Genomic DNA, 24096 nt, shown 5'->3' with positions numbered 1-24096 from the left:
GCCAGCACCCTCATGGGAGCATTCCCTATGTGCTGTGGAATCCCGGGGCAATTTTCTAAAGCTAAGCACACGGCTTCCATGACTGTATCCTTAACCTAAATCCCACACTGTAACCAGCTCTGCAGGTTTTTCTGAATAAGCTTTCTAACAGTTGTTCTTGAGAAAGGTGATCTTTCATCAGTTATGTTCATCTTAACATAGCCTCTCAGTGAGATTTGCTTGCTCATATTGATGAACAGAGTGATTTTTTTTACATTTGAAAGATTTTATTTTTTTTATATTTATTTATTTATTTATTATGTATACAATATTCTGTCTGTGTATGCCTGCAGGCCAGAAGAGGGCACCAGACCTCATTACAGATGGTTGTGAGCCACCATGTGGTTGCTGGGAATTGAACTCAGGACCTTTGGAAGAGCAGGCAATGCTCTTAACCACTGAGCCATCTCTCCAACCCCGAACAGAGTGATTTTGAAGAATGAGACATTTTCAGCATCTTTTGAAGGAAAATCTCAGTTCTCAACATGGGAGGTATGGCCTTCCAATCAAGCTAAGGGAACTCTGGGTTTGGAAGGAGGAGGTGCTGAATGGCCTCCTCTGTGTTCCCAGAGAGGCTTCTGGATGGGAAAGTTAGGCTTCTGGTCAGTTCAGGACAGCTAGTTAGCAGGGTGAGAAATGCAGGTCCCCCTGACATCAGCAGTCCCTTCCCCCAGACAATTCTACTGTATCCCGGAGAGCTCTTGGCATTCCATGTGATGTCACCAGTGTTGTAGCAACACCAACTGCCCTTAGGACATTCCTCGGTGCCCACAGGGTACATCTGTAGTCATGTTCTCAAGACTGGGGAGTCTAATTAGGAGAATGGATGGAGAACGTCAAGAGAACAGAGAGAAGCAGGAGGAGGCTGACGCTCAGTTTGGGCGTAAATCAGGAAGGAATAAATGGTTCTGGCGAAAACACAGTGAGTCATGGGAAGGAGATGGGCAGCTTTCTGGAAGAGATGGATTTGAGGTGGGCCGTCCAGTAATGGGACAGAGGACCAGGAGCCTCTGAGAAGCAAATGGGCATCCCTGCTTATCATAATTCCTGAAGGTCAAGGATTCCAGAACATTAGTTTTCTCATCTCCTAAGCCAGAGGCTGACCAGGCCAAGGATGTTGTGCTGGGATGACCTCTTAGCTGTGACCTTTACTGTGGTTTGGGTTGATATGTGTGGACAGAAGGAGACCAGCAGGAGGCAGGGAGGGACTGACATGTCCCCATCTTAGGGAGGCATCACTGCCTCTCACCCTCTGTAGTTTCCTGTGGGTCCTTCCTCTGTCAGACATTAGTCACAAGGGAAGAAAAGTTTTCTGGCCAAGACATTATGTCCTCTGACTGTACTGCAGAATTCCTCTGAGCACCTCTCCCTGACAGTGACCCCCTAGGGTTCTATGTCAGCAGCTGAGGATGGCAGGCAGTTCTCTAGTGTAGACACATACCTGCTGGAGGCATGGAACCAGGGTAGATTGACTACTTACTGCCAGTTTCAATATTCTGTGAAGTCAGTGGGGTGACTTGGTGAGTCTGTTGACCATATTCTGTGTTTGTATGACTTTTCAATCCACAGCCATGGGCCTGGAGTGGCCAGGAAGGAGATCTGGGCTCCTCACAGCAACCGAGTGCTTATGCCATTATTCTCTGGCTTCTGAAACCCCACGCAGGCTTCAGGGCTCTAGACCATGTTGCATCCTGGGCTGCTGTGAATACTGTGCCTGAAGAGGTGGTGTCTGTGTTCCCCTGAAGCATGTGTAGGGAGGCAGAGGAAAGCCCTGGCTGCTTATGGAGCCGCATCTCTAGAGCAATGGGACAGCTGAGGTCCGTAGAGGGAGCATCTCAACCTGGCCCAATATATTCAATCTGGAACCCACCAGGTTCCAGATATGGTATTTGTGTTTGGGCCACGAGGTGGCCTGTCCATCATCTATGCCTTGTTGCTATGCAATCTCACTTGTGTTCCATCTACCCACAGATGCTGCTACGGTGCCATCATCCAACCGAAAGCCTCTTACCCAGAAACGGATGCAGAAGGAAATGGAGAGGCTGACCACGGAGCTGCAGCTGATGACCAGCCAGAGAAATGAGCTGCGAGATCATGTGATCTTTATCACGGAAGGAAAGGTGGATGATAGGTATCCATAGTTCCAGACTTCATGACACTGTCAGCAATGTCACCTCCCCTGCTTTCTTTTAAGGTCTTGGGCTCCACACTGTCATCTGACCTGAGCTTGTGGGAGCTCATGGATCTGGACCAACAGACAGAGAGCCTCCATGGGACCTAACTAGTCCCTCTGCTTGTGTGTGACAGTGCGTAGCTTGATCTCTTAGTAGTGCTCCTATCAGTGAGATCAGGACCCTTCCCTGGAGCTCATCTGCCTTTGGGGAGCCTGCTCCCATGCTGGATTTCCTTGCCTAGATATGACACAAGGCAGGGAGCTCAGCCTGCATTAACTTGACCATCTTTTGCTCAAGTCAACAGAAGACCTGCCTGTTTCTGATGGAGACAGAGGAGGAATGGAAGGAGGGGGAAGTATAGATGGGAAAGGGGGCAGCAGGGAGGAGAAGTGAGAGGGGTATATGTGATCAGTATATTAAAAAGTGTAATAAATTCTATTTAAATAAAATAAAAATAAAATTCTGATTAAATAAACAAAGGTGTTTGGTTCTAGGCAGCTACACTTCCTGAGTGACTAACCTCATGTCCTAAATTCTTCTCAGAGTAGAGGCAGCCCTGAAGCTGAAATGGGGACTCTAACAATTCTGCTTCCTGCAAATGAAAACCAGAGCCTGTGTTCTGAGTCACACAGCTAAGGGATTGGGGCAGTAATGTGTATTTCCCAGCATGCATTATCAAAGGACATGACAGGTGGTGGCTTGTGTGAGATACTAGCTGCTCTTAGCTTGTAGGGAGTCTTTGCTTGGCAGGAGACTGTGCTGAAAGCTGCTAGGAGCAGCTGGATGGGCCTTTTCCTACTTGGTCCATCTCAGGGTAACTGGAGTCCTGGGGCTCATCACGGTTTCTCTCTAGTTTTGTGCACTGTACTCATTGACAATACTGTGCCACACATTGCTTTGGCATCTGATTGTGGGTTCTCACCCTCTCTGTGTCTGTATATCTGCCCTTCTCTCTCTGTCTTGTGTGTGTGCACGCGCGCGTGCGCGCATACACACTTTTGCATGTTTTTGTGTCCCTACAGACTATGGCAGGCAGGGATCTGTACTGGGACCTAAAGACTTCTTTCCTCCAGTTTCTAGGCGATGCCAGTAGAGGTCCGGGGTCCGACTTTAAGCATTATCATTGTCTAATGTGCTCACTGTAATGGCACCTAGGAATCCCTTGTGGAGTTTATATTGCTGTCTGGCTATTGGGTCTGAAACCCAGAGTTCTGTTCTCTGTCTTACTGCTCAATGACAGTCACCCAGGGCCTAGAATCCTTGTTCTGAAACAGAAGAGATTTCATTGCAATATCTGGTGTTGCTAGACTTCTGTTTTACACTTCTGGTAACCCAGAAAGCTCAACTGACCCTCTAGGCCTACTGTGTGAGCTCATGCAGCTAGGACACCCTCCATCTGGACCAGGCCTCTGCTGACCTAGGGTCAGGATAACAAGAAATAAGCACCATGAGGTCCAGAACACAGTATCCAGAATGTGGCAACCCCTGGGCTGTGGTAGACCTGGATCCAGCTTAGTTTCCGTGATCCTCGAGGCCTGTGTTCATGGGATTCTTTCCTTCTGTTCTAGGCCCTACCACCCGCCCAATCCCCTGAATGAGAAAGTGAAGCTGCAGCACAAACAGGCCTTGTCAGCACTACAGCGCCTGGAGGACGAGAACACTGAGGCCTCAGAGCAGCTGAGCGAGCTGACCAGGGAGACCGTCCTGTATCGGTAAGGGCGCATCTTGTCCTGGACCCTGAAAGTTGTGGAACGGCCATCTCTGCCTTTCTGTTTCTCTGCACGGAGACTTCCTGCCTCTGCCTCTAGACTTTCTGCTCCTTAGCAAGCAGCTCTGGGACTTGTGTCTCTTGGACTCATTATTGGAGAGTGTGAAAGAGACTGTTAGCCGTACCACCATTGTCCTAGAGCCTCTGGAGCCTCTGGATAGAAAAGGGCTTTGCACCATGAGGGAAATGCTAGGCAGCCTGGGAGTCTGGAGAACAGGCCCAGGCTTGAGAGATCTGGTGGCTGTGGAACTTGTAGGTAGAAGAAGCTCACCTTTGGTCACCTGTCCCCCCTTGGGTATTTGCCCACTACATGGTGAGGTTTCCCCATTACTATGGATCGTTAAGAACAGGTGGGGGACTTCTCCTTCAATTGAAGGGACATGGATCCTGCTTGGTGTTGGGTTTCCCACAGTAGTTTGATGTTTTTTGGTATTAGCTGCTGTCTCACTTTGGCTTTCTGAGTGTAGCTGTCAAGGCTGTGTCAGACTCTGGGCTACATCTTCCAGGAAACATTGGGGTTCTGGTTCCTGGAGGAAGGGGAGGCAGGAGGACGCTAGCAGGGCCTTACTATGCAGTGTGTCTCTTCAGGGGTGTGCATAGCTGGGTCCTGATGCAGCATACTCACCTGGAGAAGAAGGTGAACCTGCTGAGGCAGGAGAAGAAGAAATTGCGGGATGATTGGGTCCTACTGATGCAGCACGTAGAGGACTTGAAAGTGCTCTGTAAGGACCAAGGAAAGAACAGTGATGTCAACACCCAGCAACAACAGGTAGGGTGTAACATGAGGGCCGGCTTGTTGAGGTTTCTGTCCCGCCGGGTACCCCAACAAGCCGGCAAGTCCCAAAGAGAAAAATCATACATAAGACTCCATAAGGTTATAAACTGATTGGCCCATTAGGTCAGGCTTCTTGTTAACTCTTATAACTTATATTAACCCATTATTCTCATCTATGTTAGCCATAATGGCTCCGTACCTTTTCTCAGCTGGGCAAGTTACATGCTGCCTCTTTGGTGGTCTGCGCAGGAGTGGCTGAGAGAGCTTCTGCTTCCAGAATACTCCCAGTCTCTTTGCTCCACTCCTACTTCCTGTCTGGCTTTCCCGCCTATACTGCCTGCCTGGCCAATCAGCGTTTTATTAAAATATGATTGACAGAATACAGATAATTCTCCCACACCAGTAGGGGCAGGTAAATCATTCAGGCTAAGGTCTGGCCCCCTTTGCCCTTCTGACTGCCTCTCTGTCCATCCCCCACCTGTGCCCTCACCCCCACCTGACTCATTCGTGCTCCCAATAGTCACCCACCTCATGCTACCAGGTGTTCATTACCGTGTCCGTGCCCAAGTACTTCTGGGAAGTTAGCCTCTTATGAGGAACTAAGTTATTACTCTGTCTAAGTGCACAGTAATAGTCACCCAGGGCCTGGAATTGCTGGCTGAAACAGGAGAACCATTCCTGCTGCTCTGTTTGAAGCTGCAGTCCAGTGAAGGAGATGGGCCAATAACATACCACACACCTACATGCATCTATGATAGGTAGCATTCTATGCACAGAGCTTGGAGTGAGTGAGGTCTGGGTCCTGGCAATCATTTGCTTGGCAGGGCTCGTGAGATCACAGGTGGGGAGCAGTTTGCAAGGAGGAGATCCCCATGCAAGGGCCCATTGAGAGCCCCTCACTGTCATGGGTTAGGGTGGCCTGGGACCTTCTCCTTTCTTCCTGTGTTCCAGTGAGTTCTCTTCCCTTTTCCCAGCTCTCAGTTCCCAGTGACAGAGCCTGAGCAGCAGCTGTCAGCCCTGTTGTCTGGGATTAGCGCTGGACAGTTCTCCCATCCAGCAGACTACAGTCTGGGGTTGATGGGATGATCTGCTGGGGGCTTTTGACAAGCTGGTTGTGGAAGGTGGGAGATTTGGGCCTTCAGAGGAAAAATTTCTCTAACCAGCTCAACACAGGCTGGCCAAGTAAATCATAACTCTTCTCGTCTCCAAGAAATGATGGCTGAGTTGTGAGAGCTGGTATGGTTCGTCTAACTGTTCATCCATCATGATGTTTCTACAAACTCCATTTCTCCCTCTCTGTTTCTCTTTCTTTAACTCTGTGTGTGTGTGCATGTGTGTGTGTGTAGTGTAACCATATGGCACACATGTTCATTAGCTAGCAGAGACCACTGTGTTTCTATTCAGTCTCTGCCTTGAATCCTTACTTCCCTGGATGTTCACTGTTTTTCCTGCCTGGATGACCAACAAGCTACTGGGATCCTCTGTATCTGCTTACATTTGTATGAGACTGTGTAACCCTCCACTGAGAACACAATCTTCTAATGAACAGGAGCTCAAGGGATTGGTGGAAAGACTTCAGTTCCTGCTGAAGCAGAAGGAAACAGACACCCAGAAAAAGGGCTTAGCAGAAAAGCTGCGGCATCACTTTGAGTTCTCCCAGATGAGGTAGGATTCTAGACTGGGAGGACATGGTACAGACAAGGGGATCCCCTGTACCTTGGACCTCTGTCTTTTATAAGTTTCTGCTCTTCTGCTTGGCTCCAAGCTAGAACCATGGAAAGAAGGCCAAAGAAAATTGTGCTGGTGCATCAACAAGAAATTCTATCCAGGAAAAAATACGTTTGATACTCATGTGTTATTAGAATTGAGTCTCACTTTCTCCTTCCTGAACTTTCTCTGTTCTCAGCAGACTTTCCTTGAACTCACAGAGACCTGCCTGCTTCAGCCTCCCCAGAGATGGGATTTAAAGGTGTACACCACCACACCTTGCTGAAATAACATTTTTATTCAGGAACATCCCGTGTAGAGAAGAGATTCCCACCTTTGAGCAATGCTCTCTGCAACATTTGCCCTTTCCTGTGTGAAGTATTCTTTTTTTATATATTTATTTATTATGTATACAATATTCTGTCTGTGTGTGTGCCTGCAGGCCAGAAGAGGGCACCAGACCTCATTACAGATGGTTGTGAGCCACCATGTGGTTGCTGGGAATTGAACACAGGACCTTTGGAAGAGCAGGCAATGCTCTTAACCTCTGAGCCATCTCTCCAGCCTCCCTGTGTGAAGTATTCTCTGGATAGAATACGTTAAAAGCTTTCCAGGATGAACTCAGGCAGATACGTCAGCTACAGCAAGATTATAACCTTCTCAGAATGTGCTGTAACAGACTCCCAAAGAGAGCCAGGATGCAGATTCCCGGCTCTAGTCCTAAGGAAATGCAAGTCTCTGTTTGGTCCCAGAGCCCAGGCAGGGCCAGTTTTCTCAGCACACCTCACAGGAAATGCTGCTCTAGCATGGCAGGCTCTGTCTTGCATGGTGCTCATGTTTGTGGTCCCTCTGGGCATGAGGACTGAGCTGACCTCATGCTCTTGTTCAGATGCCCAGATGGCTAGGCTGTATTACTGCTATCAATAAGATGATGTGTTGATCTGTAACTCCTCATCAATACCAAGTGTATTGCTCATACACTGTTGGCTATGGTATTTATACCCTGCTGTTATGTACAAAATGATGTCTCTGATCTGTAGGAGAACGTTTTATTTTTCTAGTATAAAGGACAACATACAAGCTCAGTTTAAGTTATGACATGTGTCTATTGCTGAGAAAAGTTCTAGGCCCAGCTACTCTGTGATCTTATTTCTCTGCGGATATAAAAACGTTATCAGTCCAAAGATCAGTGTTGGTTCTCCAGCACACCTGAGGTATTGGGAGGTAGGAGCAGACAGATGACATGGCATGTCCCCTCCTGACCTGTGCCTTAACTGTATCCTCTCCCAGGTCCAAAACACTCCAGCCTAAGGTGGAAGAGGTCACAGCCCAGGAAGAGAGCTACTTGCAGAAGGAGCTGCTACAGGAAGAGCCACCCGCTGAGCCCCATCCCCAGCAACTACTGAATTCCAGGAATCAATTTTATTCTTCAAATTTGGATTCCATCATGGAATAGGCCTTGAGTATGTCTAGCCAGTGACCCAGCATGGCTGCTTCTGGGTCTTGATTCCCTTTCCTTCTTGATCACACCCCCTGAGAGAACTGAGGAAGCCAAAGGGAGTCACAGACACCTTGAAATCATCACATTCTTCACATTAGGATCAAGGCCTCCAGACAAAAAGACACCCCTTGTAACTGTGAACTCACCAGGGAAGGAAATACCAGCTGCCCTCCAGGTGGTCATGCCCAATCTGATCCATGTGTCTGTTGACTAAGTTCTCATGAAGGAAAGAAAGCAACAAAACCATGCTTGGGGTACAGAAAACCAGAGACAAAAGTTACTCCAAATCCTACATCTACCATCAGGTGGCCTCAGCCTTGGGGGGAACATGACATAGAACAGAAGAGAAATGACTGCAGACATCTTGAAAACGCTGTTCCAATCCGTGACAGCCTCACCACCATGTCTATGAGAGAATGCTACTTAGTTTAATTTTTGTTTGGTTTTGTTCTACATTTTTGTTTCTACTTGTTTCAGTTTTGGCTTTGTTACTTTGATGTTATCTGTTCTTGTTATTGATTTTCATAATTTGTTAAGAGTATTATCTAGTGTTTATGTTGAATACCCTGTTAAAGCCCCCTTTGAGAAAAATGTATTCTTTTTGAGATTTCAAAGTTAATTTATTTCACAGAGATGAAAATAATCAAAAACAAACTCCTAAGTGCTATGTGGCCAGCCCACCACGAGTGACAATATTTGAACTGGAAGCCTTGTGGAGAGCTTTCTGTATTTGAACTTTTGGTGCAGCAGACATATTACAGTCATAGAAGAGGCAAACTGGCTTTGCAGAGTTGATTCAGAATGGGACTTTTAACCCCATTCTATTGTCTTTGGTACAATAGCCCCAAAGAAAGAGAAATACCATTCCAAGAGAAATCTGAAGAGCAGTTCACTATTAAGAAAGAGCAAGGTAAATGTCAATATTTGTCTTGAACGTAATGAAGCCTTTATGCCTGTATTTACTCTCTACCCTAATGACTAATTCCTCGATACATGTTTCAAATATTTTATCATTCAACATTTTATCATAACTGTGTATCATAAAAGTTTATTTTAAAATATATTCTTGCATTAAAATTTTAATAAATTGTCAAATAACCAATTGCATCAATTTTATCAACATTAAATCATAACATTGATAATTAATTAAAAGACAAAGAATGTATTAGTGATCATTATTATGGATAAATATATAAATTTTCTAAACTAAATATCTATAGTGACATAAGTGCTATTAAACTTCCTAAAATTCACAGGAACTTCAAAATAGTGAGTCTCTACTTTATTCAGGTTATAACAAATTATGTTCATTTCATTCTCTTTTAAAAATTAATTTAATGTATTAAAATTTTCCACCTCCTTCCCTCTTGACATTTCCCTACCAGTCTTCCCCTCCCCCCTCCCTCCCCAGTCCTAAGAGAAGTCAGTGTGCCCTGCCCTGTGGGAAGTCCAAGGCCCTCCCCCCTCCATCCAGGTCTAGGAAGGTATGCATTCAAACAGACTAGGCTCCCAAAAAGCCAATACATGCAGTAGAATCAAAATCCAGTGACATTATCATTGGCTTCTCAATCAGCCCTCATTGTCAGCCACATTCAGAGAGTCTGGTCTGATCACAATCATGTTCAGTCCCAGTTCACTTGGCCTTGGTGAGCTCTCATTAGATCAGTCTCACTGTCTTAGTGGGTAGACGCACCCCTCATGGTCCTGACTTCCTTGCTCATGTTCTCCCTCCTTCTGCTCTTCATCTGGACCTTGGGAGCTCAGCCCAGTGCTCCAGTGTGGGTCTCTGTCTCTATCTCCATCCATCGCCAGATAAAGGTTCTATGGTGATATGCAAGATGTTCATCAGTATGGCTATGGGAGAAGGCCAGTTTAGGCACCCTCTCCTCTGTTGGCCAGTGACTTAGCCGGGGACATCCCCCTTGGACACCTGGGAACCCCTTGAGAGCCAAGTCTCTGGCCAACCCTAAAATGGCCCCCTTAAAAAAAACAATTTCCAAGTCTTCACACTTAAAACCATCTCATTTAGTCAGGTGTGGTGTCACACAGCTGTAACCCCAGAACTCACAGGTACAGATGAATCTCCTCTAGTTCCAGACAGCATGGGCTATATAGTGAGTTCCCAGCCAGCCAGGGGGACACAGTAGATTTTTATCTTGGGTATTGATAGCATGACTTACTCCATAGAAACACACGTTAGAGTGGAAGCAGTATCCATACTGTATTCTCGATGTCATGTATTTAACTAACCCTAAATATGATACTTTCTAGATACACTTTTATGAATTGGCCATAAGGACCACATTATTGAGAAATGCAACTTTATTGCTCTGTAGACTCTCAGGCAATAAAAACATTCATTACGGGAATACAAAAGAAATCAGGAATCCAAGACCCATCTGCCTCTGTTTTTCATACAACACAGCACCCGTGATAAGCACACAACACATTAATGACCTTCCAGGTCACATTGGGAAACAGAGGCTGTTGGCCTTGAGCTCGTTTTGCCCTACAAGTACATAGTTCCCATAGAGGCCTGAAGAGGGCACTGTATCCCCATTCACAGATGGTTCTAAGGCGCACTGCAATGAGGGAGCAGCAAAAGCTATTGTACTATGAGACATTTCACCAGCTTCTGCTCTTGGCTTTTGTCCTTCAAACCCTAGGTGATGTATAAATTATGGGGATCACCCCCAACCACAGAGAGAAGCCACTGAGAATATGTAGGGACAGGTACACGAGATAGGCATGCTAATTGTCTTTGGATGCCAGGCATCTATGGTGAGTTCAGGTGTCTCCACTGATCTGTGTGGGTTCAGGACCAGGCCACAGCATCACTTACTGTCAGCGTTGGAGCAGATCTGCCATCTCTCATCTAGGACGATGGCGTAGACTAATCACATCTATGAAATGTCGAGTTGAGGTGACCCTCTTTGAGCCTGAACGTGGGGCAAAGATGCCTTGATAGCAAAATTCTCCAGCTAAAGCAGTGCTGGGAAGGAGCTCCAGAGCAGGCACAGTGCATGGAGCCTGCAGCAGAAGAGAAATCCTCTGGTGGAGAGCATGCCCGTGCAAGTTTGGAACATGAGAGGGAGAACTGAAGTGGCCTTTGCCGTGACAGATCTGAGTGTATTGAGGCACTTGACTGCTTTGCCGTCTCCCCAGCCCCACTGAGGCAGGGTTTCTCCTAGTTGATTGTTTTATAACTGGAGGGGTGCCAGAAGTTGTTGCAGGAAGAGCTGGCTGCTTGTCGCCCCGCCGCCCGGCTATCTTACACCCGAAATATCACACCGAAACTGTATTCATTTAAACACTGCCTGGCCCATTAGCTCTAACTTCTTATTGGCTAACTGTCACATATTAGTTTAACCCATCTCCATTAATGTGTATCACCATGTGACTGTGGCTTACCTGCAAGATTCTAACCAGCGTCCATCTCAGGTAGGAGATCCATGGCTTCTGCCACTCTGCCCTTCTTTCCAGCATTCAGTTCTGTCTACTCTGCCTACCTAAGTTCTGCCCTATTGAAAGGCTGTATATCTGGTTGACTATGTAGTCATCAAGATTCACCCACATCTGCCTATTGAGTGTTTGGATTGAAAGTGTGCACCACCAGGCCTAGCTAAAAAATATTAATATACAGTTTTTTGAGACAGGATTTCTCTGTGTAACAGCTCTGGCAGTCCTGCAATTCCCTTTAGAGACCAGGCTAGTCCCAGCACTAGGGAAGAAGAAGCGGGAGGATCTCTGGGAGTTCAGGGTCAGCCAGGCCTAAGGAGCTAGTTTGGGACAGCCACGGTTACACAGAGAAGCCCTCTCACCTCAGTTCATCTCAGTTCATCTGCTGAATAACCCACTTCCCCCTTCTCTGAGCAGACCAGGGGTCTGGTACAGCATAGAGCAGATATATTCCTATACTATGCACATTGCAGAAGAGGAACCTGTTGACATCCTGATAGGTGGGCTTAGCCCAGACCCTCAGACCAGGACCTCTGGGGTAAGCACCCCTTAAGTCTGCATAAGGACCATGGAGAATCTTATCAGTAAGACTCCAGTGATCCAGGAACCTATGATGTCCCCTCCAGGAAAAGTCAAAAAGTTTGTGAACTGTGCTTGCTTTTAAGATATTGGAGCTTCCCCTGAATTATACCTAAGGCTTCCATGACCCCAGGTCCAGCATGTATGTTTATGGCCTTGGCTGTGCTGAATAACAATGGAGGATTCTGTCTGCTGTAGAAAATCCAACATGTAGGAAATCCAGAATATCTGAGTCTCAAGTTCTCATTACCCCTCTGCTTGCCCTGGGAGTCATTCAGAGATGGAAGTCCATATGCATGCTTTAGCAAAACACATAACGCTCATCACTGCTCTTTATCAAGTCTTTGTAAATTCCCAACTCACACCTCTCCCCTCTCCCTTTCTGGAAGGAACATGAACATGAGTTTGACAATTCACTGGCCTTCCAACCCTCACGTCATTGTGGGCTGCAACTAATCTGGCCATCTTTAGCCTTCCTGAAACTTGAACTTCCAACTAAGCTGGGTGTGTTTTTATTTTGCTAGCTGTCTGTCTCCCTAGGGAGACAATGTGAGGTTTGATTTGTTGTGTAGTGCTCATCCTTAATGCTGCACAGGTCCTGCTGTACATTAATCACTTTAAACATGCAAGTCACAAGTAGGATGTGATGACCCATGCCTTAAATCCCAGGACCTGAAAGGCAGAGGGAGGTAGATGGCTGTGAACATGAGGCTAGCTTGCACTACAGACTGAGTTCCAGGACATTCAGAGCTACATGGTAAGACACTGTCTCCAAAAATAAACAAAAGTGGGTTTGAGAGACTTTTATCAGCAGTCAAGAGCACTGGCTGTTATTGTAGAGGACCAAAATTCGGTTCCCAGCAACAATATGAAGGATCAAACACACACACTCTTCCGGCCTTTTCACTAATCAGTAATACTTGTGATGCCCAAACACACCTGCATGAAAAACACCCATTTGCATAAAATAATCATTAAAAAAACAAGGAAGGAGGCTGGAGAGATGGCTCAGAGGTTAAGAACACTGATTGTTCTTCCAGAGATCCTGAGTTCAATTCCCAGCAACCACATGGTGACTCACAACCACCTGTAATGAAATCTGGTGCCCTCTTCTGGCCTGCAGGCATACACGCAGACAGAACAATGTAAACAAAATAAATAAATATTTTAAAAAACAAGGAAAGTAAAAAAAAAAAAGAATTTGAAAATGCAAGTCAAGTGCTACAAGTCGCAACCTTTTACAGTAATTGCTCAGCCATCTTTTCATGAGTGACTTATCAGAGCCAGGGGCCTTGGTAAAGGTTAAACCATAAGGCAAGGCCTATTGCCCACAAAGCCTTTGACAGCAGGAAGCTAAAGAGACGTAGGAAAAAAGAATATCAAACAAGGTTCATGGTCCAAAATTCTAAAATCTATCCACATAAGAAAATGACCCCAGGTGGCTGCACACATACCCAGGCAGTGATTCCAGACTTGTTGATAGAGGAAGTAATTTAGACACACCATCTTTGTTAGAGTGCCCGTGCAGGTAAATGGCTAGGAAGAGGAATGTATATAAAAACTGCCACCCAGAAGTGTCAAGGACCTCAGGGATCACCCAGCCTGTTCCCTAGCAAGTCATTGTCTTCAAGACATTTTCATTGTGTCTCACTTCCACAGGGAGACAGACAGGACCCAAAGTGGAATCAAGCTTGTGGCCCAACAATGTCAACTTTAACTGCTACTCTTTACTGGCGGTCCCACCTGCCTCCATACCAGAACCTCCAATAGCTGAGGTACTGAAAATGTGAAATAGACTCTAGTGAGGAAGGGGAAACTCTGACACACCAGCAGTCACTGAACAGGCACTTCAGATGGGTCAAGACTGACTTGAAGAGCAACTCACTGCCACAGCAGCACATTGTAGGTACATGCCAAGTGAAAATAACCAGTGGATTTAGATCCTGAAAAATCTCTGCTCCTCAGAGGATGATCCAGACAAACAGACCTTTAAACTTCCACTGCCATTTACCGTAGAATGTATCTCGAAGTGAGGCAAAGGTCTGTTTTCAAAGACATCTGGAGCCCGGGAGCCACTGATGGCTTGCTGTCCCACACAAGCGATCATCTGTGATATGTTAATGAAGGAACCTGGGAACGGGTCAGAAATGGAAAACTGTACTGGAAACAATAACAGAAGCCAAGCAGAACAGAGGCATAAACAGAATGTGACACAGCACAACCAGTCCAAGGTTACTGAAGGACAGAATGACAGTACCAGAGCTGGAACAAGGACAGGGCTGAGGGACGTGTGCATGTGTGGGGTGGAGGGAAGGTCCACTGGAGTCACTCAGATGACGTCAGATTGGCCTCTGGATGTGGGGTTTGCACAGAGAGGAGGAAGGGGAGAAGGAGTGTGAATGTGTGTGGGAGAGTGAGAGGAGGGGACCTTGGTGCGCGCCAGAAGCAGGAAGTAGAGCAACGGGCAAAGGGCATTCACGTTAGAGAGCTGGAATTTTATCTCATGATAAATAAAACCCCACAACAACAGAAGCCCTGAGGTTCTGAGTTCGAGCAATGAAGTAAGGGTCTGAGTAAATATGAAGTTAAAGATTCTGCCACATCTAAGCTAGGGCTATAACTCAGTGCTGGAGCACTTGCCTCAGATGCATGAGGCCCTGAGTTTGATCCTCAGCGTGACAAGAAAAGGAAAAGGGATAGCTACTTCACTAAATCTATTACTGAAAAATTCTCAGCTTTCATCTTCTTAAGACCAAATTTGGTCAAAGCACCTTCAAATTTAGGAACTCAGCCACCTTACCAACTAGTTTTCCCAAGAGACTTAAACTGCCCCCAGCCAAATGAAACAAAATCTCAGACTTCCCTGATTTAGAGACAGGCACTGAAAGAAATTAAGGGCCACTCTGAAGTTACCAAAGACCCATTCTAGATCCAAGTCCCTGGTGGGACACACCAACAGCCAACTCACACACAACAGCTTAGCTCTCACACACAACAGCTTAGCTCACATTTGAAGCCACACAGGGTCATGGTGAGGGGACGGCTCAACAAGCAAGCATTGGCAGCATGGTCCCTGACTACAGACAGTTCTTTCAGAATCAAGAACTCAGGAGAGGAACAGAGAGGGAAGAAAATGCAGTCAGTCCTTGAGGAGCCACACTCTGCTCTGCACATCACTAACCTTCAATTTGACAGCCATGGAAATTTAAAGGACATTTCATCAGGATGTCAAGTGTCCAATCAATGAATTTTCCTGAGCTCAGACATTCAAAAAGCCCAAGCTGAACAGAGGGCTTTTTCTGCAAGGTTCTGAAAGAGTGTGAATAGCAAATTATAGCTAAATCCTTTATAAAATTTCAATTTTATGTTCACAAAACAGAATGCCCATGACTTTGTGTGTTGTTGTCTATGTGAGAGCAGGTGGACATCCAGTCATGTACGCATGCACACATGTAAATGTTCATGTGAAGGAGAACTGCTCACTCTGTTGTACAGTCTGTCCCTACCCATCCTCACCCAGCATGCTCTCAATCTGCAAGAGCAGAGAATGTGACAAGATGACTCCAGGACCACCCTGACCTGTGAGCACAGACACAGCTCACAGTTTGAGGTGCTGAGCCCTCTAGAGGTCGTGGTCCTATTGAGGCCTCAATTGATTTTCTAGGTGGGTACACTGAGAAGCCTCCTCTCACCTCTCTGTCTAAAACTCAGGAAGACAGAAAAGGAGCTGACTTCCTGGGGATTAGGACGCTCCTGGGAGCCCAGCACTCAGGATCCTGTAGTTAGATGTGAATTAGAGATTATGGGTTACATAAAGCCTATCTCAATAAAACCCTCACAGAAAGAAAAGGTTGGTAGATGAGGCCTTGGAGGTAGGGTTTATTTCCATTTTATTTGTTGAAATTAAGACCCATGTCTCCCAAGCTGTCCTCACACTGGCTTTGCAGTGTGAGCTTAGATCATCCTTGAGCTTAGATCATCCTGTTTCCACTTCACAAGGACTAAGATTACAAGTGGGGCCCTAAGACCTGTGAAGACAACACTAGTCACTGAACCCAGGACGTGCTACATGCTAGGCAGTCACTCTGTCAGCTGAGGAATGTCTACAGCTGTTGTCTTGATTTTCCCACTATCCTTTCTTTTCCCCCAATAGGCACTGGAACTCACAGAGGCCTGTAGCTAACCCTGCATTCTTGTCTTTGGTGCAGAGTGGAGAGCACCACACTCAGCCTGGCGGCTGTTTCACTTGGTGGATTCCCTAGTTCAGTTTCCTCTGCTAAGGGATCATCATACTTTTGCCAGCACCTCATGGGGGCATATGCCATGTGTTAAGGAATCGCAGGGCAATTTTCTAAAGCTAAGTACATGGCTTTCATGACTGTACCCTTAACACAAATGCAATAATGGAACCAGTTCTGCAGATTCTTCTTGAATGTGATCTCAGACGCCTGTACTTGAGGAAGATGATGTTTCCTCATTTACATTCATCTTAACATGGTTTCGCAGTAATATACAATTGTTCATATTGATAAATAAAGGGATTCAAAAAATGATTAAGACATTACTGGGCAATCTTTGGAAAGAATATCTCAATTCTCAACATGGGAAGTACTATGTCTTCCAGTCAAGCTAAGGGAACCCTGGGTTTGGAAGAAAGAGGTGCTGAATGGTTCCCTCCGAATGGGTCTTCCAGTAATGGGACATAGGGCCCAGAGCCTCTGAGAAGCAAATGGATATCCCTGCTTATCATAATTTCTGAAGGGCAAGGATTCCAGAACATTAGTCTGCCCATCTCAGAGTCTGACCAGGTCAAGGCTGTTGTTATCCTGAGGAAATCACTTAGCTTTAAGCTTTACTGTGGTTTGGGAGTATAATGTGGGGACAGAAGGAGACCAGCAGGAGGCAGGAAGGGACTGATGTGTCCCCGTCTTAGGGAGGCATCACTGCCTCTCACCCTCTGTAGTTTCCTTTAGGTCTAGTGGCTGGCTGGCTAATGCTAGCCAAAAGGTGTCAAAAGTGCATCTGCCAAAACATTACATCCTCAAGCTGTACTGCAGAATTCCTCTGACCACCTCTCTCCGACAGTGGCCCCCTAGGGATCTATGTCAGCAGCTGAGGATGGCAGGCAGTTCTCTAGTATAGACACACACCTGCCCGAGGTATGGGAGCAGAGCAGAGACTGGCTGCCTCCTGCCAGTTCCAATATTCTGCGAAGTCAGTGGGGAGACTTGGTGAGTCTGTTGACCATGTTCTGCAATTGTATGACTTTTCAATTGACAGCCATGGGCCTGGAAATCTGGGCTCCTCACAACACCTGGGTGCTTATGTACTCTGCCGTTTTTCTCTGGAATTACAGGCAGCCCTCAGGGCTCTGGACCATGTTGCATCCTGGGCTGCTGTGAATACTGTGCATGAAGAGGTGGTGTCCGTGTTTCCCTGAAGCATGTGTAGGGAGGCAGAGGAAAGCCCTGGCTGCTTATGCAGCCACATCTCTAGAGCGATGGGACAGCTGAGGTCCACAGAGGGAATATCTCAACCTGGCCCAATATTTTTGGGTTGTCACCAGGTTCCAGACATGATATTTGTGTTTGGGCCATAGGGTGGCCTGTCCATCATCTATGCCTTGTTGTTATGCAATCTCACTTGTGTTCCATCTACTCACAGATGCTGATACGGAGCCATCATCCAAACCGAGGCCCCTTACCCAGAAACAGATACAGAAGGAAATGGAGAGGCTGACCACGGAACTGCAGCTGATGACCAGCCAGAGAAATGAGCTGCGAGATCACGTGATCTTTATCACAGAAGGAAAGGTGGATGATAGGTATCCATTGTTCCAGACTTCATGGCACTGTCAGCAATGTCACCCTCACCTTATTTCTTTTAGGGTCTTGGATTCCACAGTAACATCTGATCTGAGCTTGTGGGAGCTCATAGACCCTGGACCAACAGATGGGAGCCTACATGGGACTGACATAGGCCCTCTGCTTTTGTGTGACAGTTGTGTAACTTGGTAATTTTGTAGTGAGATCAGGTCCCTGGAGCTTAGTGGCTTTTGGGAACCTGTTCCCCGTGCTGGATTACCTTGCATATCCTTGAAATAAGGCAAAGTACTCTGCCCTGCCTCAACTTGATGGCCACGCTTTGTTAAATCCCATGGGAGGCCTGTCCCTTTCTGAGTAGAGACAATGGAGGCAGGGAAGGAGAGCAATTAGGAGGGAAAAGGGGGCGATTAGGAGGGAAAACTGAAGTTGTAACATGATAAATTCTGATTTAAAAAAAGGTCTTGGATTCTAGGAGGCTGACACTGTGCCCAACCTTTTGTCCTGAATTCTTCTCAGAGGAGAGGCAGACCTGAACATTTGAGGGAGTGAGATGGGAATTCTAATTATTCTGCTCTCTCCAAATGAAAACCAGAACATCTGGCCTCAGTCACACAGCTCAGGGATTGAGGCAGTAATGTTTAGTTCCCAGCATGCATTTGGAAAGGACCTGACAGGCGGTGACTTGTGTGAGATACTAGCTATCGTTAGTTTGTAGTAAGTCTTTGGACTTGCTTGTCAGGAGATTGTGTGCTGGAAGCTCCTGGTAGCAGCTGGAGGGGCCTTGGTGCATCTCAGTGTATAACTGGAATTCCTGAGACTCATCACATTTTTCTCTAGTTTTGTACATTATACTCTTAAGACAATACTGCTCCATGCATTTCTTTAGTGTGGAGAGCTGCGTGGAGCCGCACCTTGAAAATGGCACTGGCTTCTGCCCCCCGCCCATCCCGAAGGCGAGCGCTCTCTGGGGTAAACAACCCCATATTTGGAGATGGTCAGGCTCTTGCGTTTCTCACCTGATGATCGCAAGATGCTTGCGTGTGTGTGTGTGTGTGTGTGTGTGTGTGTGTGTGTGTGTACCTATGGACAGTGCCTACGTGGCAATCCCGGGTTGGCAGCCCAGGCCTACTTAAGGGCTGGGAGGGGCTTGCCCTGTGAGAGAAGCAAGAAGAAGCGCAAAAAGCGCTTTGTAAAAAAGGTCCTGAATAAAAACTGCGTGAAAGAAGAGCTCCGGAGTCGGTGTCGTCCTTGCTGGTCGAGGTGGCAACAACAATTGGTGCCAAAACCCGGGACATTACGGGAAAAGGAACAAGTGACCTACGGGGAGCTTCTCTTCCTCTTGGAACTCGGAACTCATGGCAGTCAGGGGGTGCACCGGAAAAGTCCTCAGGTAAGTGGGGATCCGTGTCAAGAACGGGTTATTTGCTCTCACCTGTCAAAAGGGAGAGTGGGACAGTAGAGCCACGACCACAGCGGACGGGTTCAAAGTGACAGCAGAGCCGTGACCATAGCCGATGGGTTCAAAGTAAAACTGAAAGGTTAGTCATGGACGCTTCATCTTCGCACCCACTTTTTACGGCTCTTAGTGAACTGCTTCGTTGTAGGAATTTAAGATTGTATCATTAAGAAAAAATTTTCTACCTTAAGGTGCATCCATTATATGGATGGCAAATTGTTGACTGCAAGAGGAGAACAAATATTGGTTCAAGCCTATGGAGAGTTAGTTAAATTGCTTGAAAAGAAAGGGGATTGTTCATAGCCCCTGAAAAGGTGCAATATGGTGAAATAGTAAACTATTTGGGATCAAAAATAACACATGACTGTGTTTTGCCACAAAAGGTGAAACTGCGCAAAGACCATCTGCGTACTTTAAATGACTTTCAAAAGCTTATGAACGATATAAATTGGATTAGAGGAAGCTTGAGGATGACAAATTATAAATTAAAACCCTTGTATGATATTTTGAGTGGTGATGCAGCATTGGATTCCCCTAGAAATTTAACAGAAGAAACCCAATTGATATTGTCTTTATTAGAGGAACGATTAGCACACATCTTTTTAAAGCGAGTGGATATGAAAAAGAAATTGTATTCTACATTTTGCCCACCAAATTACAGCCCACCGACATGCTATGGCAGGATGGACCCTTATTGTGGGTTCATCCATGGATTTCCCCTGGAAAGGCTATAGAATATTATCCTGCTGCCCTTGCTACACTTGCTTTGCAGGGCATTCAAACTTGAGTACAACATTTTGGAGCCTTGCCGGATAAATTAATTACTCCAGATGATGTAAGTCAAGTTAAAACATTATGTGCGGCCATAGATGATTGGGTGATTTTACGCCGTACCTATGGGGGACCCATAGATTGTCACTTCCCCAAGCATCCCTTCATGACTTTTTTTAAGGAACCTCTGGTGATTTTTCCCAAGATCATTGCCTCCCATCCCATTTCCTGTGCTAGTGTCATATTTACCGTTGGGTCAAAAACTGGGTGTGAAACATATATGATAGACTCCAGTGATCCTGTTAAACATCAGTTTTATCCTGGAGCTCCTCAACAAGTAGAGTTATTGATTGTGATTGAGGTGTTTAAATCTTGCCCTTTCCCATTTAATTTAGTTTCTGATTCTTGTTATGTAGTAAATGCTCTCAAGCACCTTGAGTGCGCTGGACCTATAAAAGCCTCCAGCCCAGTGTATTCGTTGTTTGTTCAGTTGCAGTTGCTGATTTGTCAGCGGAAACACCTTTTCTTTTCACAGCACATTCGTGCCCATACAGGTTTGTAACATGAGGGCCGGCTTGTTGGGGTTTCTGTCCCACCCAGTACCCCAACAAGCCAGCAAGTCCCAAGGAAAATCACACGGAGTCTACATTAGGTTATAAACTGATTGGCCCATTAGGTCAGGCTTCTTGTTAACTCTTATAACTTATGTTACCCCATTATCCTTATCTATGTTAGCACATGGCTCCGTACCTTTCTCAGCTGGGCAGGTTACATGCTGCCTCTTCAGTGGTCTGCACAGGAATGCTGAGAGAGCTTCCTGTGTCCCAGAATAATCCAAGTCTCTTTGCTCCACCTCTACTTCCTGTCTGGTTTTCCCGCCTATACTGCCTGCCTGGCCAATCAGCGTTTTATTGAAATATGATTGACAAAATACAGACATTTCTCCCGCATCACAGGTTTGCCAGGGCCTATGGCTGCAGGTAACAACAAGGTCGATCTATGCACCAGACAAGAATGGATGTTTCTTGCATCTGCCCTACAAAGGGCCCAACTATTTCATAAAGAATATCATGTCAATGCCAAAACCTTACAGCATAAATTTACTCTCTCTCGTGCTGATGCGCGAAAGATAGTTGTCGATTGTCCAAGCTGTGTGGTACATCACCATCCTCCTACGCTTGGAGTGAATCCTCGAGGTCTCTTACCTCAAAAGGTTTGGCAGATGGATGTTGCTCATATTTCAGAATTTGGAACCCTGAAATATGTACATGTTTCAGTGGACACCTGTTCTGGTATTATCCATGCCACACCTATGACTGGAGAAAAGGCCAACCATGTTATTGCTCACTGCCTAGAGGCTTGGGCAGCATGGGGTAAACCTTCTCAACTTAAAACAGATAATGGGCCTGCCTATACAGGTCAAAATTTATATCATTCTGCCAACGTATGGGTGTACAGTTGGTACATGGTCCGTCCTATAATCCACAAGGACAAGGCATTGTGGAACGTGCCCACAGGTCCTTGAAAGTGATGCTTCAAAAACAAAAAGGGGGAATAGCACATGCACAGTCCCCTAAGAATAGACTTTCTTTAACCTTATTTACCTTGAACTTTTAAAATTTGGATTGCTCTGCCCAATCAGCTGCAGACAGGCATTCCAATTGGTCTGGTCCCTCCAAAGGCTTGGTGTGTTGGAAGGATGCTCTGACAGGGGTCTGGCATGGCCCTGATCCCGTGCTGGCATGGGCCATGAGGTTCTGTTTGTTTTTCCACAGGATCATCTGGACCCTATTTGGGTACCGGAGTGCTTGGTGAGAAAAGTACAAGTGCAGAGGAATGACGAGCAAGATGAAGCCTCCAACTGTGATCCTACTGATGGTGATGTCCCCGTTGCTGATCCAGGCCAATGAACAAATTTTGTGGACCATAGCAAAAGCATGGCCGATTCCTATACCTGTTCATCCTACGTCAAAAGTTTTACCAGTCTTTTTTTCCACTAGTTGTGAATTAGGCTTACCCTGGCTATCTATAATGCAGCTGATGTTCCTCTTCAAGGAGCCTTATGTTTTTCTCTTGAAAATAATTCTAACCCATGTATATGGTTGAAGAATGGCTCGGTAGGTAATTGCCTTGACCCGCTGACCGATAATCATATTCCTCTCGCCATGCTCGCGGAAGCACTGCAAACAATAAATACGGGTGCTTCCTCAGGCACAGGCAGCGGTAAAAACAGTAGTAATGCCACAAGTATCACTACCCTGTTAATATTGATGGAAGGGCTTCGGCCCTCAAGTTCACGCTTTGAATTAGAGAATTGCACCACTCGACAAGTGTTACCTTATTGTGCCCCTAATTTAGGGTATCCTCCTCATTGGACACCATGTCAAAGCCCAGATCATAGGTCAACGCAGATTGCACCAGGTTTTGAATTTACCCCTCCTTTAGGGAGATATTCCTTTAATCTTGCTAATCGGACTGATCAGAAAACCAATAAGAAAAATACCTGGCCCTGGTTTCAGTGGATTCTTTCTAATGAAAGAGGGGTCTTTTCATCCCGAGAGCCTTTTGCTGCCCTTCGTGACCTGACTGTTCGGCTACTTAACATCTCTGCCAGCAGAGATGCGAAGGGCGTTCTTTCAAATGTTACTATAAATAAAATGATGGACAACCTTATTGTTCCTGCCAGTCCAGTGTGCTTAAAGGCACCCTTCTTCTTTTTGCTGACTAATATTACCAATGCCACAAAGTATGTGATCTATTGCAATACCTCCAAGGCAACTTGCCTCGCAAGTTAATGCTGGGATGGTACTTATAACACAGCTGTGGTGATGAGAGTTCCACATATGTTCCCATCCCAGTCAGAGTTGATACTGGTACCTTCCCAATCGCTCATTTGCTCAGAACAAAATGAGACTTTGGGATAACAGCAGCCCTCGTCTCCGCAATTGCTGTATCTGCTGCAGCTGCCACAACAGCTGCTGTTGCCATGGCTGCAACAACTCAGATTGCAGAGACAGTTAATGAAATCGTGGAGAGAACAGCCTCCACAATGACCACTCTGAAATCCATCGATGGCCATTTAAAGGCTGGCATTTTGACAGTAAACCAAAGAGTAGATCTCTTGCAAGAGCAAGTGGATGATTTAGTAACCTTAACCAGTATAGGATGTATTCATTCCCTCTCCTCTTTATGTATTACTTCCAGACTGGCTGAGAATTTTACACAGAACGGTAACCTGAGCCGGCAGCTGAGTGAATACCTCCAGGGAAAGTGAAGCAAGGAGTTCGAGAACCTGACGGACACCTTTACTAACCAGATCATTTCCCTGAATGCCACACGGCTGGAATTACCTACTGCTAATGCTTTTCTCAATATGCTGAAATGGACTTTTAGTTATTTTAAGGAGTGGGCGGGAATAGGAGCCCTGACAGGCCTAATGGTGCTTGCCTCCCTGGTATGTCTGTGGTGTATTTGTCGCATGAGAACCTTACAACGTCGCAATGCAGCCCTGATCATACAAGCTTTCACGGCTATTGAAGCAGGACAGTCCCCTCAAGCTTGGTTAACTACTTTAAAAGAGATGTAAGCACAGGATGTGAGGCTTGCGCACTGCACTTGAGGGTGATTACATCTACCTCAAGGGGAGCAAGTCTGATTGCATGTGGGTCGGTGCCTATGTTCCACCTCTGTGAAAAGGGCACCAAGTGGGTCTAGTGTTTTCTGGGTGGAGGACACCTGGATAGACAATAGTACATGTTTCATTTTTTAACAGAGATCAGACCTCTACTCTCGCCTGCTGCTTTGCAAAACAAAAAGGGGGCGCTGTGGAGAGCTGCGTGGAGCTGCACCTTGAAAATGATGCTGGCTTCCGCCCCACCCCCCGCTATCCCGAAGGCAAGCACTCTCTGGGGTAAACAACCCCATATTTGGAGATGGTCAGGCTCTTGCGTTTCTCACCTGATGATCGCAAGATGCTTGCGTGTGTGTGTGTGTGTGTGTGTGTGTGTGTGTGTGTGTGTGTATACCTATGGACAGTGCCTAC

General features: G+C 46.2%; 1 protein-coding gene across 1 annotated transcript; it reads left to right on the top strand.

The window, feature by feature from the left end:
* The first annotated feature begins 536 nt into the window (after positions 1 to 536).
* Positions 537 to 9125, top strand: LOC125391943 (disks large homolog 5-like). Its single transcript, XM_087906210.1, has 6 exons — positions 537 to 961; positions 2011 to 2170; positions 3782 to 3925; positions 4570 to 4750; positions 6306 to 6421; positions 7754 to 9125. The coding sequence occupies exons 1-6, from the start codon at positions 829 to 831 to the stop codon at positions 7917 to 7919; spliced, it is 900 nt and encodes a 299-aa protein (XP_087762336.1). The 5' UTR covers positions 537 to 828; the 3' UTR covers positions 7920 to 9125.
* Positions 9126 to 24096: the final 14971 nt, after the last annotated feature.

The sequence above is a fragment of the Myodes glareolus genome, chromosome 5 (assembly GCF_982192425.1).
Source record: "Myodes glareolus chromosome 5, mMyoGla1.1, whole genome shotgun sequence".
Lineage (NCBI taxonomy): Eukaryota > Metazoa > Chordata > Mammalia > Rodentia > Cricetidae > Myodes > Myodes glareolus.
This window is presented reverse-complemented; position numbering and strand designations above follow the sequence as displayed.

What these genes read in the sequence shown, in the direction of transcription:
- LOC125391943 (XM_087906210.1), top strand. Translation starts at nt 829, where the DNA reads ATGTTCTCAAGACTGGGGAGTCTAATTAGGAGAATGGATGGAGAACGT. An exon ending in ATGGTTCTGGCGAAAACACA is followed by an intron (nt 962 to 2,010) that starts GTGAGTCATGGG and finishes ATCTACCCACAG; the next exon opens with ATGCTGCTACGGTGCCATCA. An exon ending in TTTGAGTTCTCCCAGATGAG is followed by an intron (nt 6,422 to 7,753) that starts GTAGGATTCTAG and finishes ATCCTCTCCCAG; the next exon opens with GTCCAAAACACTCCAGCCTA.